The sequence below is a fragment of the Apteryx rowi genome, unplaced genomic scaffold (assembly GCF_003343035.1).
Source record: "Apteryx rowi isolate R43461 unplaced genomic scaffold, aptRow1 scaffold_193, whole genome shotgun sequence".
NCBI lineage: Eukaryota > Metazoa > Chordata > Aves > Apterygiformes > Apterygidae > Apteryx > Apteryx rowi.
Window position 1 is genome coordinate 688,998 of NW_020448230.1, and position 18,349 is coordinate 707,346.

The 18,349-nt window shown below is 35.5% G+C and overlaps 1 protein-coding gene across 4 annotated transcripts in view; it reads right to left on the reverse strand.

Moving 5' to 3' along the window:
- Nucleotides 1-18,349, reverse strand: part of TARBP1 (TAR (HIV-1) RNA binding protein 1) — a 42,140-nt gene that overhangs the window by 21,409 nt on the left and 2,382 nt on the right. For 3 of the 4 annotated variants that reach the window (XM_026062784.1, XM_026062782.1, XM_026062786.1), the window contains exons 3-14: nt 17,735-17,904; nt 16,421-16,473; nt 14,481-14,578; nt 12,113-12,248; nt 11,015-11,111; nt 10,035-10,124; nt 8,039-8,177; nt 6,595-6,691; nt 6,130-6,305; nt 2,741-2,838; nt 1,771-1,932; nt 65-258 (exon numbers count right to left, since the gene is read on the reverse strand). In XM_026062784.1, the coding sequence (XP_025918569.1) occupies nt 65-258; nt 1,771-1,932; nt 2,741-2,838; nt 6,130-6,305; nt 6,595-6,691; nt 8,039-8,177; nt 10,035-10,124; nt 11,015-11,111; nt 12,113-12,248; nt 14,481-14,578; nt 16,421-16,473; nt 17,735-17,904 (1,510 nt within the window). The remainder of the gene's footprint in view (nt 1-64; nt 259-1,770; nt 1,933-2,740; nt 2,839-6,129; nt 6,306-6,594; nt 6,692-8,038; nt 8,178-10,034; nt 10,125-11,014; nt 11,112-12,112; nt 12,249-14,480; nt 14,579-16,420; nt 16,474-17,734; nt 17,905-18,349) is intronic. The other variant, XM_026062783.1, reaches the window with a different exon arrangement.

Genomic DNA, 18,349 nt, shown 5'->3' on the forward strand with positions numbered 1-18,349 from the left:
AATCACTGTTCTACTCTAATAGGATTTATTCTGAAGAACTACTCAAGCTATAGCACTGACATACCTACTTTTTTCTTCAACATAAGATGGTTTCTTTAATACTTGATTATACTGAGAAAAGGAAATAAATTTCTTCAGGGCATCCACAGAAGGCAGAGATTCAAGGTGCACTTCAGGCTTCTGATTCATAACCTCACAAACTACTGTCAGTGAGGCCATGCTAGCTACTTTTTTAATTTGTTCTTTAAGCTTCGGCTCCTAATAAAATCAAATCAAAAGATGAACAATGAAACATACACCAATTTCTTCGAATATAACGTGAATRACCTATCGATACATTCAGTAATCCTCCCATTTAATCACCCGATATATCATAAGGTAGCAACTCTGCATCATCCTACCTCCTTATTTTCTTATCCTATGCATAATGAAACTTTGCTTAGCTGGGTCAATGCAATCAACCACAAGTTGGAAATGCTGAAGAAAATAAGTATACACCTTGCAAATTACAGTCACCTACTCATCAAGTGCAGGAGCCTAGCTTGACTATGACAGAACACTTCTATCTTACCAGCTAGACATTTATATATTGCTGGATAGCAGTCAGAAAGAAAAATGGGTCCCTGTAGTTAAAACCCAACGCAAGCACACAGATAAAATATGCAATACCACGTGCTAACTGCTCCAAGATGCTAGAAGGCCAGGACATCCACTATGATTATTTTGTGTAATAAACACATATGTTCAAAAGGCATGAAAAAAAGTTTTAAGAAAATAAATATTACTACTACTAATGATAAATCTGTCAGCATATAGTTTCTTAGCAGTACTAAAAGCTCAATATTATTTGGAATATCTTCAAAGTACTTTTTTTTTTTTTAAATAATCTTAAACTGAAGATGTAGTGTATGTGCAACTGAAGAAATTCTCATGACAGTATAATTCCCACCGAATTCAAAAGAAGCTGGAAGAGGCCCCCAGTGAACACTAAGACTGAACTGAAAAATCTTTACTTAGAAACCACTGGAAAAAAGTAAGTACATAATTCACACAGCCATCAGAGAAAAAATTTTAAGTCTTGCTCTTTTTTCCTTAGAAAAGTAAACCTAACAAATCAAGTACTTACAACAATCTTTTTTCTGTATTATTTACTGTTCTTGATGAATAATTCAACCCAGAGAATACCAAAAATTATACTGCACAACAAACTTTGTCTCCTTTTTATATAAGACATATATATTCAAAAGGTAAAGAAACATAAATCTATTTCAGATATACTATACTAATACATACAACCATGGGACAATGAACACAACCACATGAAAAGCCAAAGCAATGCGGGGTTCTTGAATTTCTTTTTATGTGTATGCTCGAGTTTGGAAATTTGATAGTTCATTAAGACACACCAAAGGGTGTTTTCAGCCAGTTACAATTTTTCTAGGTAGGATTGGTTCATATCTGAAGAAAAGGCTTTTGAGTACACATAGTCCATTACCACAAGTAAAGCTTTACTTCAGTTATATAGACTTTTAAAAAAGCTAATATAAAAAAGTACTAAAAATACAAGCTTTAAATACACTGCAAGTATTTCACATTAACATTACGCTGCTGACTAATTACACAATGTATACAATGTATATGGGAATATACAATGTATATGGGAATTTATTTTTTTTTAACATTCATACATATATGCATCCATCTTTCTCTCTCTCTCTCTGTATAAAAGCAGTTAATCTTTACATTACTGTTGTAAATGTATTAAATTACCTCTTCACAGTTTGTCTTCTGAAGATTACGAATAGAAGCATTTGTCAGGGAAAAAATGAAATTCTTGATAGATGGTACCTTTTTCCAGCTGACTTGCAAGCACAAATTCACTACCTCCGGAATTAAAGCTAAGTATAAGTCACAACGATCCAGATCCCCAACCTAAAAATGCAGAAACAAGGGTAAATTGAAGCATTAAGAACAGAAGACTTAAGCTGAAAAGAGAGAAAAGTAATAATAATAATGACAGCAGAAGGAAAAGAACAACAACAGTCACTGCAGTTGAACATCCTTTTTTGTAAGGTTGTTAAAAAACAAACAAACAAACAACACCCCACACCTAAAAGAAAGCCAAACTTTTCTTCTCAGCTTTTAGGATCCCCTCTAGTTCAGGGCTTTGGAGTAGGCTTTAGTAGAGACAAGTCTGGAATTCTGGAAGAAATCTCCACTTCTTTTAATTCATAAATTTACTTCCCTTACTGGGCTCAAAGGAATGACAGGAAAAAACACATAAGCTGCCTGAATACCAGAATCGGTGTCAAAAGCTAATCCAGTTATCAGAACATATCACAGCTCTGCAACCCCTACAGACATATCTTGTATAAGGGTGTGTCTTGCACCTCCTCTTCAACTGGATTTTCTCTCATGCCTGTATCTTGCAAGTTTTACGTCTTTTTATTTTTACTCTCCCATTCTCTTGTATTTGCCACTTCTCTCCACATCATAATTCCACACCTGTATGAAGCCATTCACTCATGGAGCCACATGCAGGAAGAATTTCTGCCTTATTTTTGAGAGGGAACACCTCCTTTTTTGCTGAAAGTGTTCTTACTGTGCCCATTCAAAAAAGTTTCTATGGAAATTTATTTTCTAGGTATCTAAATATTTGATTTGAAAATTTCTAAAAGCACTGGTAAATGAAATTAATAAGCAAAACCACAACAAAGTAAGTCTTTTAATAAATACTTACAGTACTTAACTCATTTGTAGTAAGCCGCCGGAGAACAAATTCAAGAATACTCTCCACAGGCGTCATTAAAGATTTCCAGATAAAGATTAATACCCCATCTGTGTGGAAAGAAAAATAAATGTATAGACATATGGAAATGCACTTTGTTAGAGAGCTGTATTACATCATGTGGACTTAATTGAGTCACAATGTCAACGTTATACAGTAATAGGTACTCAAATACCTAAAAATACCTTAAAAACCAGCTCTGTACTCTTTAGCAGTATAAAACATAGGGCCAAAAGAATCAAACTGATTATATCCTTTCCTCTGCTTTATCACAAATTAACAAATTAAAAAAAAAAATCAAAGTATAATTTTCCAATTTTTAGCACACACTTTCATCCTACTTCCACCCCTTCCCACAAAAAAACCCCCCACCCTTAGTCATGAACTTACTCTTGAATAAAAAACAAAGTTTCCATATTCAGCAATTAACTGTATGCAAGAAAAACATAGCCATCTATTCTAATATACATGTAACTGAAAAATAGGTTTTGTTTTTCATTGTTGAAAGGTAGTTCAACTTTGGGTAGAGACTAATCTTGTATGACTTCAGTCTAAAATAACTTTGTCTTAAAATTACAAGCAAGAACACAAGGTTATAATGGAAAATGTWACACTTCTGCTAAGAAAAGGCTAAGCTACAAGATACAATGCCTGTGCATAGGGCTTCGCAAACAAAAGGACGCAAGTATATAACAAGTGTGAAATAGGTCACTCTGCTTAAATGTACTTAGCCACAAACACACTTCAATCTATACTTCAGGGGTGACGTCTAGCTGGCACTGAAAGCCAAAGAGGTAACACATCAATACCAAAACAGAGTTAAATTCCTCTATGTGCCCATCTTGTTCTAAAACATCAGGCATTAGGACACAGAGCGTATACCAAAGAACAAATAACAGTATCTAACTGATATTATTTGCTAAGAAACACGAAACTATAACACAGTTGCAGTATTTAGGAGAATTACCTGGAGGATACATCTGCTGATTTTTTTTTTTACTTGACCTCAAGTTACACTTAATACAAAGATTATTATTTTTAGGATACAGAAGACCTTAAAAAGCAAGAAATAATGAACATATACAGATTTTCAACTTCTGGAATTGTGCTTACTTTCAATTTTCCCAGTTAAAATGGTACATTGTGCTACATTTCTTGCATACCTAATTTGAACAGTTTAGTTTAATCTATGTCAGATTATCACATTTCATACTGTAATTTCTTCTAAAAATGACTTGAGTCTCAAACCACTAAGCAGTATTCTGCAATTAAAACTCAGAAATTCTTCACTAAATGTAAGACAGAACAAAATCCAATTCACAAAGTGTCTAATGCTATAAAAAATAAGTTAGCAAAACAAAACCCACTTAAAATAGCGAAGTCTAACAACAGTACAGACAGGAAGGTCTCCAGAAAAATGCTGTTGCTTTATATCACCATTATGGTATTCTTACATAAAGCATTCACCAATTGTTAGTACTTTTGTTTCACAAGCTAAAAAGATTACTTTCTTCTTCGCTCTCATTTTATCATTTCCCATTTGACAGATAGGACTTATCACTGCCTTTTTAATCAACGTGGCAAGAAAACATTTGTATTTCACAGCATTATTATTATTTTATCATGATCAAGATGGTCAATTCACAGCTCAGGAAACAAGATTTATTACTTGGCTCTCCTGTGCAGAAGGGAGAGGCATGAAAAGACTGTAGGAAATAAACAAGTATGACTTTTCTTTTCTAAAATTATCTCAACATGAAAGGATATAACAGTTACAAGTCCAATTCTGAAAGCCTCCTGAAAGACTCTGCTGCTGATGAGCTGAATAGAGTACCTACATGGGCGTTCAAAAGGACAAAGGCATTGTGTTGTTCAGCACTACAGCACCTTAAGAATTCTAGCAGCAGAACTTAAAATGCTAAATTAGGCATCAGAATTCTCAAAACAAAAGGGATTGATTATGTCTACCTCAGCAAGCAGTGTGGCACTTAAGGAAATGATTTATAGAGTAAAATACTTGGTACTAAAAACCTAACATGTACTCGATATGCATTTTGGAGGGTTCTGCTTCAGGCTTGCTCTGGTCCAGTACTGTGGACTGAATGTGCACTAGCAGTTGGAGCACGTCTTTCAATTTTGTTTCACCTGAAATGAATCTACTTTTGCATTCAGAGATCATCCCACAATATAAACTGTAACAGCCTGCATAACAAGTGCTCAGCATTTCAGCCAAACAGCTAAAACTCAAGGGTGTATGTGTTTGTGTAAAGCATTTCTAAAAATGAGTTTAGGCACTTGCCTCAAGACTGCATTTAGACATCTTAATGAAACTGGGATGCAGTACGTGAAATCATCTTCTTCATTTAACAGCCTAGATCTCTGGCCCCTACCCCGTAACTACTTTTGTATTTCATGTATTAAAACCACTGGACTGAGAAAAACTCAAAAATAATCCGGGAACCAAATGCCAAGATTACTCTTCTTCCAGTTGAGCATCCCCATCATGAGAATTATGTTGCCATTTTCACTTGCTCTCATGAAAAATTCATAAATCTAATCTGGCTACAAATTGACCAAGTTTCAACAGAAAAAATAGTGAGGACTCTGTAGCTTTTGTTCAGACACTCCTGAAAGAGCTACAAGTTGAGGCAGTCAATCTGTGGGGGGCCAAAACTCCTGGACAGTCAGATCAACAGTCTTGTGCTTAAGTGGGCACCTCTTTGCTTTTAGCCAAGGTCAAACTAAATCAAGTAAGCTAAGCATGCCCATTAGAATCATGCCTAATATCCTGAAAGGACCTGAGGAAGCCTGTATACTGCAGTCTAAACAGCGTTAGTTGAGAAACAAGTATCTAGGAGTCAACTCAGAAAAGAGTACGTGTAGCACGATTGCTTTATGTACTAAGGAAAGGTTTTGTCAGAACCTGATGTAACTAAGCAAGTTAGATAGGGTTTTTGTACTACTTTCTTTTTGAAGCCTCTAAATGATTTACTGAACCTGTACCTCGGCAAAGAATGGGCCTGTAATTATTTGTAGTTTGGTCCCATTCTCCAAATTCTGACTAACTGCAAATCTAATTCTAATGGATGATGACTGCTTTCTTAAGATGCGCTCCACAATCTGAATTCCCACACCTTGGGACACCTTCAAAAGGGCCCCCATATGATTGGGCCCACAGTTTAATTTCATAAAAGCTATGCCAGATTGTCAACTTTTACATTCATTACTTCTAGGCTAGTATTAATTTAACAATATAGCCTTAAAACAGTAAATACCTTGGTTTTAAGTTAGACTAAATAATTAATTAATATAAGACACAGTATACTGAAGATATCACTAACCATCTTGTGGATTGGAACATTTTAACGAACGAGTCTGCAATAACTTCAACAGAAGCTGTAGGCTTTTATCTGTTTTCAGTGTCGGTATGTAAGCATTACTGCCAAGTTTCATCAAGACATCCAGAAGAGGGTTCAAGAAAGCCTTTAGTTCAATCCATTCTATGTTGCTTTTTCCACTATACAAAAACAAAAGTTAACAGAAAGTCTTCTTCTGAGTATCTACCTTAAGTGCTGAAGTCACTTATGGAAATAGGACACAGGTTTCCAAGTCACTTAAATATCTTTAGAAATGCTATCCAGTAAGTTTGCAGCCAGTTAGACAAGCTCTAAGTAACTATCAGGCTAACCCAAAGTCTCCTGAAATAAACGGATTGACACRAGTAGGCTTTTATCGGACCCTGGGAAAGGAGGCAGAGGGGAGTTGAGAAAAAAGAAAGAGTTGTAAAATAAGATATTTATACTTACCTGTATTTATTCCTCATCTCCTCCACATCTGCAGCCAACAGAATCATTGTTGCAACAAGCTTAGCTTCAAACCAGTCAGGCATAAAGCAATTTTCTCCTGATTAAAGATATTTTAAGGTTTCCACAGCATTTAAAAATATCTGCATATTAATTTTTAAGCTTTTGTTTTATAGCTTAATAAACAATAATTAGTATGATAACAACTAATGTTAACATTAATATTACTGCCAAATTTTGGCATTCTTTTATCCAAATACAAGCTAAACAAAGGCATTTTCGCTATGCCTTGTAAAAGGTGATCCTACTGGTCACTACATTGAAATCAATTTTTGGCAGTGTGTTGGATTATGTAGTAGCAGACTCGATAGACTTCACTTTCACTTTTTGAAATACAGCAGGATATTCAAATGAAGTTAAACAAGAACATAAATCTGTTGCGCGTCTTCAGAAACATCAGCTGTAATTTTAACCAGCTAAAAGTTATATAAAGAACTACAACTGTTCTGTAAAAGGAAATAAAACATGAACTTAAACTGAAGTTTCTCTCTTCGTTGATCTTTTATACAGGAACACAGGGTTGGGGGGGTTGTTTTTTTTGGTTTGGTTTGGTTTTTTTTGGAGTGATATGCTTTTAGCTTTGGCAATTTAGAAAGCAAAACTGTGAAGACACAGCACAAAGCAGCTGGACTTGGCAGGTATATATATATATTTTTTCCAAATGACTGCTTACAAACTAAGATGTATATCAAACTACACTTACAAATTAAGATACCTATCAAACTAGAAAGTTACAAAYATCATTTTTAAAAAGTGAAATACATAGAAGATGTTTGCCTGCATCTGCAATCTGTATCTGCAATTCCATGGCAAAGGACTAAACACACTTTTCAGGAAGGAGAGAAGACTTGCCAAAATTTCTAACACTCAATTTACCTTGAAATACCAATAAACAAAAATATGCTTACAACATTTCTGACCATAAGACAATCAGGTTAAGTTTTTTGGGCCGCATGATCTTCTGAAGCTATTTATCATCAGCAAATTCTGACCTAGTTTTTATATCTTCTATAGGTATATATTAAAAAATGTTCCTTTTTTGATATTTGACTTTTGGTATTACAACACAATATATAAATTGCCAAGTTTGCAGTATTTAAATAGCAAATAATTGAGCACTACACAAGTTAGAAAGCATCCAAACACAGACAACATGACATTTCTCTTCTGAAAGAAAATGATAAACTGAAGTTATAGTCATCTAAAATGTGGCAGTGAAGAAAAAAGTCCTTTCAGAATTTATGAATCAAGGATAGTACAAATTAGGTAGAATTTAAACAGGTAAAATGTAAACATTACCTCTTCTAAAAACCAAAGGATTTTCATAATTAAAAATTTTTTTTTTAAACACATTTAAGAGGTGAGTATTAATAAACATTTAACTTACTTTCAGATACTGGTGTCTTAAGGTACTCTCCCACAAGACTGCGTACATATAAACACAGTGATGACATCTCTTTACACTCAAAATCACATTTTACAGACTTTCTGAAGAATCTGTCATTCACTTGCAGCCAACTGCAAAGCTAAATTAAAACCAGTATGTTACTATTTAAACATATCTGCCAGCTCTGTAGTGACAGAACTTTACCAACGTAAGAGCAGTACACTAAAGCACCATCAGATATAAAAGGTTTTAATCAACAAAGCCACACTTTGACAGGTGTGACAGTCACTTGAGCTACCTTGAGGCCTAACACACTACTTCCTCTAATACAGAAAAAGGTTCTTCCAGAGAGTAATTCAGAGTACCTAAAAAAGGAGATTATTGGTACCAACATAAGGAAAAAAAAACAATTCTTACAAATAAGCAAGATTGGTAAAAACCCAATCATCTCAAATGGGACTTCTATGGCCAAGTACTACCTAATGAGAGCTGCACTTTTTTTTTTTTTTTTTTTTTTTATCTGCTAAAATCAACTGAATAGGATAATGTGTACAACATTCTTAACAAGAGGACATTATGCAAAATCATTTTATCATAAATTCAATAAATAAAATCAAATTCAGTTCAATAAAATCAAAAATCATTTATCATAAATTGCTGTGACTCAAAGCTATGGCTACTTATTCAGTTGATTCTAGTACATCCTCTATGTGAAGATTTCTTCTTTGACACTTTATCGCACCATTGTGCATCTTTGAAATACACAGGATATACATCCTCCGGAAATTTAAAATTCACAGTCTCACTTTACATACTATGCATGTTTTTTTCTTGGAGATTACTCTGTTATTCCTGCCAGTGCTAGGTTCATCCAAACAACATGCAAATCAGAGGCAGCTCTTATACAAAATTTTGGCCTATATATTGGCCCATTCAGAGACTATCAGGATCCACATTATCTCAGATAGTACATTCAAAAATAAGAGAAAGGGAAAATACGCACAGTACTAGCAGAGTATCATTCTAAAGATTAATTAAACTTACAAAATATTGTTCTTTTCCATCAAACGGAATTTTACAAAAGACAGTTGAGGGGAAGAGGGGAGAAGCAGAGAAAAAAGTAGCCATAAAGAAGAGAATATATATAATATACAGAAATAACTGTCTGTAGAATCTGATGACAAGAGCAGCTTCATCTGAGGATGTTACATCTACCTTGTATTCTTAATAAAAGTAGAGAGAGAAGCCCAAGTCGTGGCTCTGTGGATTCCATAAGATGCCCTGCTTCACACTCTCTCCATGAAGTTACCAACGATCTAGAGGAGTGAGCATGGATCCCTAATGGGAAAGATTACAGATACTAGTACAGGCTTACCAAATACTGATTTTAGTTCCTACAATAACAGCAAAGGAGGCAGAAGATGAAGACTGTGATAAACACATTGAAGTCTCTTAAAGGACCAGTATTCAGGGACCAAAAGTCTGAGTAAGAACTGATTCTGATTTGCATTTGAATATGGTTACACCCAACAGCTGCAATGCTGACATGGACTCTGGGAAACATGACAAACTGATGCATACAAGCACTGAAAGAATACATTCCAGCACTTGCACCGCTCAAAAATCTAAAAGAAACTCTACCTCAAAAAAGCTTTCTCTTCTGCAAAATTAAGAATCTCTGCAAGAAGACAGGAAAAGCCAAATTCCCGCTCCCCCCCCTTACCTTCACCCACTGTGGTGGTGCAACTTAGAATTCTTCTGCTTTGAATCTGCTGAATAACTTGTTGAGGGTTAACATTAACCCCTCTGTTACATTAAAAAACACAGCTTCCAAGGGAAATATTTAATACCATTAGGACTCCACATCCAGAAATTCCAGAATGCACCAGCGCAAAAGTAGCTAACTATTTAAATATTAAATTAGCAATAACAAATCCTGCATTTGTACAGGTATTAGAAGATATCCGATGAACATAAAACAAGCTTCAGCTCTCACCTCCATCCATAACATAGTATCCCTCCTGAGGGACTCCTCCGGTCTAAGGGACATAAGAAAGCTTGCAACGTCTGGGAGGGACACTTTCTCCTAAAGAAATTGATCAAGATACAATAGTTGCCAAAACAATATACAACTGATAACATCTAAATGAGGACTAGAGATGTTTGCTTTCATCTGCCAAAGGTTCAGAAAGAAGAAATTGACCTTTTCCTTTCCATGACACAGGTTCATTTTTAGCATCTTAGGTACCAATCTACCTTATCAAGGAACATAAATCAATTTTTTGAAGTATTAAACCTAATCTCAACACTGATACACACTGAAAGTTAAAGAACCACTGAAAGAATAGTGCTATYCATTGATGACATCTTTTAAATGAAGGTTCATAGCTAACAACCTCAGTCACTAATAAGTCTTATTTCTGTATTTCCAACAGGAAAACCTGCTCAGACATGTTTATAACCAGAGGACATAACATGGAAGCCAATAATCGAAGGGGAATGCTGACCGTCTACTCATTTGAGAAAAAAGTATGTGTAAGACAACTAAAACAAATACTTTGACTACTGAACAACTAAGTTCTTACTATTTCAACATTAACTATAGTTTCACCATTCTGCTATTGTAAGTACTTCTATTCTCTTAGGTACTTCAAAATCCTGCTGAAACTCAAGTTTATGCAATGCATATCATGATAGAATATTGTTACGTAAGTAGTGCATAGAAACCCTACACCAAAATATAAATGAATAAATGAAAAAGGAAAGGAAAAATACATTTTAAAGAAATCAGAGTTAACACAAGCTTACTACATACTTACATAGTACAAACATTTGTGTCCTTTAAGTAGTCACTAACAAAATTACTAATCCAGCAAAATCAGCTGTTCCATGTTCTATTTAGCAAAAAATTTTTATACACCATTTAACCTGCAAAAGTGTTAGTATATCCTTATTACACTAGGAAGAAAAACTCACCACATCCGTCAAATGCATAGCTGTTTGAAGAAGATAGCATTGAGCAGCTCCCCGCAACAAAATCTGATGTGTAATCATAGTACACTGTAGGACATCTCTGCAAACAGACAAGTATGCACCATAGAAAATATACATTAAAGAAGTTCAACCATTTTCATATATTTGATAGCTATTTTCAACATATTAGATTGTATCTATTAAACATATTCCACAAAGAGTAACACATCCTCTGCCCTAAAGAGCATACAATCCAAAACCAAGACTATTTCTAAATTTATTCTCAAAAACTGAAATTCAAACTTGGATAAGGATATACCTGACAAGATCAAAAACATGGAAAAAAAAATCCACAAGTAAAAATCTCTATGTTCACATGGCTAGTAGTGTAAATGATAATTTAATACTTGCATTTCCATCTCTCACAAATATAGAAATATGTATGCCAACAAATTCTCACTCTAGCACACAACCGAAAAACTCTAGATGTTCTTTTATCAGCAGAAAAGTGTATCTGACTGTTAACCATTGTTTTCTTTTCATAAGTTATTTTTCTCCAATATCCCTTAGACCACTAGAAAATATTATTTCAAAGTTCAAATTTGATTAAACTGGAATAATTACTGATTTTTATTACCTGTTGAAATGAAAGCTGACACTTAGGAAATATTGTGGGTACTACTGAAAACATGCATGCCTAGAACTTTTGTCTAGCTTTTTATTTACTGGTCCCTCAAGTTTTGATTTTGACCTCAGCTGCSATTAACAAGATTTTAATATACTTAAAAAAGAACAAAAACAAAGATTAACACATAACAGGAAGTATGGAAGACCAGTGAAAAATGATGCCAAAAAAAGAAGTGATGACAAATGAGTGAAATGCAAAACACACATTTTCAAGTCATGCAGCGATAAACACAGTTGTTAAACTGTTTTCTTTTGTGCACTAGACATAAAAAGGGGGAGAGAACCTTCCATTGTCACAGGTAACCACCACTTCCTCCCAGAAGTAATGAGCATGGATTAAATCCTGGCTTTCTAGATGTTCAGTACCTTTCCCTGTAAGTAGTATATAACAACCTGATGCAGTAAGCATTTTACCTTAGAGCATGAAGTCCGTCAGTGCCCAGTATTTTACATGCAGGGATATATGCCAGTGCCATAGAAAGAAACAAAATGGGAACAGCACACCAATGCCTACTTGCCATCTTCTGAATAAACTTTAACAGGAAACTACCTTAAAAATAAAAGTAAACAGAAAATAAACATTTACAACTGCAACATGAAGTACCACTGTGTAACAAGCTTGTAGTATCACAGAAATACTTTAGCTGATTAGCTTGTTTCAGCATAAACTTCTGCTTTCATACCAGGAAGTCAGGTGTGATTTCTTGTTCTCCAATGCATTTAAATGACAAGGACGCCAGCAAGAGATTGTTATGATGCAGTCACGCTGCACATTTAGGATCATTTCTGCATTGCTCAGGCTAAAAGTGCAAGACCAGCCTTTAACTAGGAAAGCTCACCAATTGTTATCTGACTTACAGCTTAAGGGAAAAATAAAATATACTATAGTTTAAAACCTCATAAATAGGTATTTAATTATGCTATAGTATATTTTATTATGCAAGTATTATAATGTTACACAGTACCATTAATTTATTGTGCAGTAACATGTAACAGGGAAGAGTCTAGCTTTTATGGCCAGCCAGATAAATTCTAAATAAAAGCTATAAAGATACCTTCTATCTTCAAGTATATTTCAACTGTATTCCAGCAGCTGAACTTTTCAGAAAARGTTGCTTTGTTTTATTTTATTTTTTAAGTTTTCGTTATGGAACAACAAATTAGCAAAATGTCAAGATGAAAGGAGGGAGTTTGGGGATTACATTTTGATGAAAAAAAAAATTTCCTAAAAAATGAGGTAACTCTCTAAACATATTCATTTTTGTCCCTTCTGCCTACCTCCTTTTCTGTCCCCATCACACCTCTCTTCCCTCTTCCCCTTTCCCTAGTCCCTTCTTGTTCCATGCAGACTTAGCAAAACTCTTCTCCTGAAAATAGCTCCAATACATTTTTACTTTTGGTTCAAAACTGAACTGGGAAAGAGAATTTTACAAACAGCAAAAGAAACTAAAAACCTCAAGTGTGGCAGGTGCATTTTAGAGACAAGAGCTCTGACTTTGCAGTAAGAGACTCAGAGCTAGAGAAATGGCTCAGTCCTCTGGTTCTGATTCTGAAACATGAGTAGAAACTCAATTGGCAAAATAAGGCCACCAGTCCCACTTCAATCTATGAAAACTAAATGAAAGACAACAGAATAATTTTCCCAATTACTTTAAAAAAAAAAAAAAGTATACTCAAAAGAGAAGTTTGTCAGTAAAGCTATCATGTTTTGAAAGATAACATGATGAGGAGATAGCCAGAAATAAAAACAATTTTGACGCTGGTGATCTGCACTCTTYCTCATTTTCAATAATGGATTTTAACTCTGATTATTTTGAGCATTAGGCAACACTTTCCTTAAGCTGCTTCTCAGTGTCTGTGATGGTGGAACAAAGTACATGGGGATTCCACCAGACTTGACCAGTTTACTGTATGCTGGCATGGCCAGAGTACGCCTTGATAGGCACCGCAGCTACAATTCAAAGAAGCAGTCTCCCAGTCTCTCAGAGTTACCGATCACAGACTCTCCATTTTGTAATGAAAAAAAAAATAAAAATAAAAAATGCATGCCTAGGGACACAATAAATAAATCTGACATCTRTGGCATTACAAACACATAAGGTGTGCTTCATACCAGAATCTGCACCTGTAGATACAATATATGGATAGTGCTAGCTCTACCCTAATTTCATCTCATCAGACCAAATGTTAGATTCTAGTCTGTCAAAAGTTGCTCCTCTCCTTCAGCCTACACTACCACCAAAATTTGGAGGACATCTCAGAAATCTTACTGCACCCACCATCACAACAGAAGAATCCTTATTCAACTTCTGCTTCAGCACTTGGACTGGCTCTTTTGATGCCTAGAGGTTATGACCAAAAAAGTGTGGCAGATAGACTGGCTCATACCACAGTGATCAACATTGGAAAATCAGAATAATTCTAAAGATTTTACATACCACAGTATGCAAAATACCACAGCACTGACAAATAAATAAAAAGAATCTGAAAATACTGTTCATCTTCACTGTCTTCCCCCCTAACCCCTGCCAAGTCTGCCTCAGTTTCTCCTAAAAMAGTTTGGTAGTTTAATACTGCAGCATCCCCCAAAGCCTCTGAAAAATTCTCTATTCTCTGAGAACTCCACTGCCACAAGGACAAGAATTACTCCTTTTCCTCAAATAATGTAGGAAAATAGTGGTAAATGCTTACATGAGATATGGAAAATGGATCCATGGTTTCTATTTGATTTATTAAAAAAAAAAAAAAAGAAAAAAACCAGAAACATCAAATTGAAACATACCTTTTTCTTCATCTGGAAGGAGCATGAGATAAGTGGCCAAGAACTTCTGCAACCTCAATCCTAAAGGAGGACAGGCTCCCATTAACTGGCCTGGTGTCCTGTTGGGTTTTAAAACATCAAATACACAACTGGTATGTTAACAGCTTCAACTAGGATTGCCCCTAAACAAAAACAAAGCGTGGTTCAGTGGTTAATTCACTCCAGAGACTGCTCCAATAGGCCATACAGATGGAGTGCATCAGGTTGCTTCCTTCACTTAGGCCAGTTTTCCAACAGCATCCAACAAACACAGGGAGGATTGAGAAGGTCACAACAGTAAGCATCTCCCTGACCACCTACAAGGATGCGGTGTGGCATCATCACACTAAGGCATTCAAGTACAGCCTCAAGCAAGGCTGCCCACTATCAAGAGTATTGTATGTTGAGCCCACAGTAAGAAACTGCACTGCCAGTTAAACTTGATGCTGGGCACTCAGAGCATGCCAGAGGTCTCCGGGTGAGTAGGTTACAAAGGCCTGTGCAACAAGATAATTTCTCCAAGTGATATGCAGTGTGGATGTGACTAGTCTGACTGGGGGAGCAGTGAAGACAAATTACCTATACAAGTGTGCCAAAAAGCAAGGATTTCTCTCTGAAACAGATTATAAAGTCAGTATAAACAAAACTATTGATCAGCACAAGAAGTTTTAACTAAAGATTCAAGAAACATTCCACAAGACAGACAGATATAACCTACATTATATTTGAAGTCTCAGAACTCTAACTATTAAGGATTAGAGTGGGACAGTCATGAGATACTACATTAACTGTAACAACTTCGCATATTCTTGGTATACCCAAACATGTACCTCTCCCCTGCTTTCAGATATATCCCAACACATGTTTCATCAGGAATAGAGATGACAGAAGACTATGAAGCACTGATCCAACACAATTCTGACAGACACCTCCAAATAAAGCCCACCAAACACTCAGAACTTCTAACTTTCTAGAAGTGTATGCCCATGTAAATAATACTGCAGCCAGCTAATTCTGAGATGATAAATGCATAACTGCAGCAGGTGCCCAAACAGAAAAAGTCACGCTTGTCCTGCCRTGTTCAGAAGAAACAACCTATTTTGATTATGCTTTATACAGATAGCCAGAACCACCAAATGCAAATTGTGTACCAGTTTAGCAAGTGACAGTCACAAACCCTTTTTCCTCCAGAAGTGCATAAATAGTGTGAACTTTTCTAGCTGCCTCCCCAACAAGGCCAGCCAATCAAGGCTATACCAGCACTGTTCTGAACTCAGTTTCAGTTTGCTAGCTGTAACCCAAGCCATAGCATCTGGGTACTCAGCACTTGACTCCCCATTCTCAGTAGTTCCCACGCAATGGACAAAGGACTGAATGCCATCAGTACAATGAATGCATAGCAACCTGCAACTCCTCAAACTTTTGTTTGTTCTTAGTGTATTTACAGCAAGGGAGGCTATTGTCAGCTTGTGACCTCAAATAGTTTCCTGGGGAAAAGCATTCATTCCCCAGAAAATCATGCACTATGGGAAAAATTCTCCTATCAATTATGAATTTGCAACAATTAGAACAGCCCATTCTTCCTTTGTGGCAAGAAAAAGAGAACATAAAAAAAAATACTTCACTAAATTATAATTATTCTCTTATCATATCTCATTTTGTTTCCAGATAAATATTTTAACTTCAGGTGTAAATGGGACCTTGAGGCATCCCTATGTTGCTATTGCTACGATGAAATTCAACCCATTTCATCTTACTCATAGCCACCCACCTTTCCTAAGAAATTCTTTTCCTATGAGGGAATTTAGCAAACAACATTTGTATATTAATGTGTCTTCCTTTATACAAGATTTTACCAACATACTCATATCAGTATTATTAGAATACATTTCCAATAATATATTTAATAATCAATATCTTACCTGCTATAAAGAAAACTTTCTGAGAGGGCATCCATTAATGGTCCGATAACAAACTGATAAAAGAAAACAAGAACAACAGCTAAATACACTTTCAAAAGGAATTGCTATATAGAGGCCAACTAGAATTATTTCACCTGTCCTTAAAAGGACAGAAGGAGTCAGAAATTAGAGAACACCCTCACCAGCAGTAGCGGAAGAAGCAGCCAAAGTACAAGGAACAGAAGAGAAGTGGGAGCAGGAGAATAAACAAGCAAAACATTTTTCTCGTTAGGTACATTTCACAGAGCATTATGAAAGGCACAGGCAAATAAGAAATGATTATAGAAAATGGATGGGGGAACTGATGACACTCAGCATAAAAAGAAAAAAAGATATTTAAACATGAAATAGGAGAAAGACTACAGCCCAACACTGTTAGAAGGATTCTGGAATTTTTTTTTTATACACAGTGCGTGTGAGTAGAGGTGTGCGTATGCACAGAGGTGTGTGTGCATGCACATAGGTGTGGGTGTGCAGGTGTGTGTGGGTGTGCAATATATGTATTTATTTATTTTAAGGTTGACTGGATTTCAAGTCAGCTATCAAGAGGCTGACTTAATTTGTAGAAAGCAGAAATGTTAGCTTTTGAGGACAAGGGTCCTTCTATGAAAGAGAGAAGGAAGAAATAATAGTGTAACACAGACCACTCCTTACTAAGGTGTAGGCTGGTTGGGGAGATAACCTACACGCAATGCTAATAAAAACTAGCTTAAACCTACAGTATTTCATTCCAAATGTAAAATCTATATGTAAAATATGTAATATACTGATAATACTACAGAGATATTCAAACCTCCTCACAAGTAGATTTAAAAATGGATCTTCAAAATCTCTCCTTGAGTAGGAGACACTGTGCACAAACCTAAGGTCTGTTGAATAAGTTTACCCAAGACTCTGCTCAATGAAGACAATCAACAGTTCTGGAGAGGTTCAGAGCTCCAGAAGTCTGAAGCATCAACGTTCCCTGCCCCTACCTCCGCTTCGAGATTTTCATTTCTGATAAGAAATGTCAATAAACTGGGTGCTAGCTTCAATTAGAGAGCATTAGTTTGAAACATGGGGGATAAATGACTGCACTTTTCCCACTAGGGTGGCTGTTTTTCAAGTAATTTTATATTTGACACCACTTACAAATATTGCTATCACTTGTACAGCTAAATATGAGGGCATTTTTATAGAATTTGTCTAATTTCAACACTATTGAGGTAATAATGTAATAGATAACACAAGCTAATACATGTTTTTTCTGGCAAGTAACAGGGAAGGCACCCTTACCTCCAAAAACTCAAGTGAATTTGGAAGATGCTTTGTTTCATAAAGCTCCAGAAAATGAAGAATGCCTTCCTTTGTCAATGTTTTATTCTCGCTCTCAAACATTCTTTTATAGATGCACATGTGCCAAGATGGGTGAAACAACCAACAACCTGTTACACAAGCAAATTCTTCTAAACCGATATAGAAACAACAGTGACACATTAGCACACTCGTTTATGCAACAGTACACTTTAAGGAAATATCAAACTAACACACAAGTTACTGACACCCTAGTTAACATGGCAGCGCACAACACATTTCAGAACAATGACTATAGTTATTTGATTTATAAAAATACCCTAATAGATCTCCAATGCAACAAATATTTATTTACATGGTTTTTAAAAGTTATTCTCTGATTTTAGTAGTTACAACTTAAAACTACTAACAAATATGAAAAATGTGTCCTCTTCTGCAACTGTCTTTGTCCCAAGAATGTCACCTGCAACACTCAGTTAATCATCTTTCCACTTTACAAATCTGTGAATTTTAATTCCTAAAAACTTGTACTACCTAATTAGATGCACTCCATTTTGCTCTATAAAAGATCGTATTACATCCTTCACTGTGCTGTCT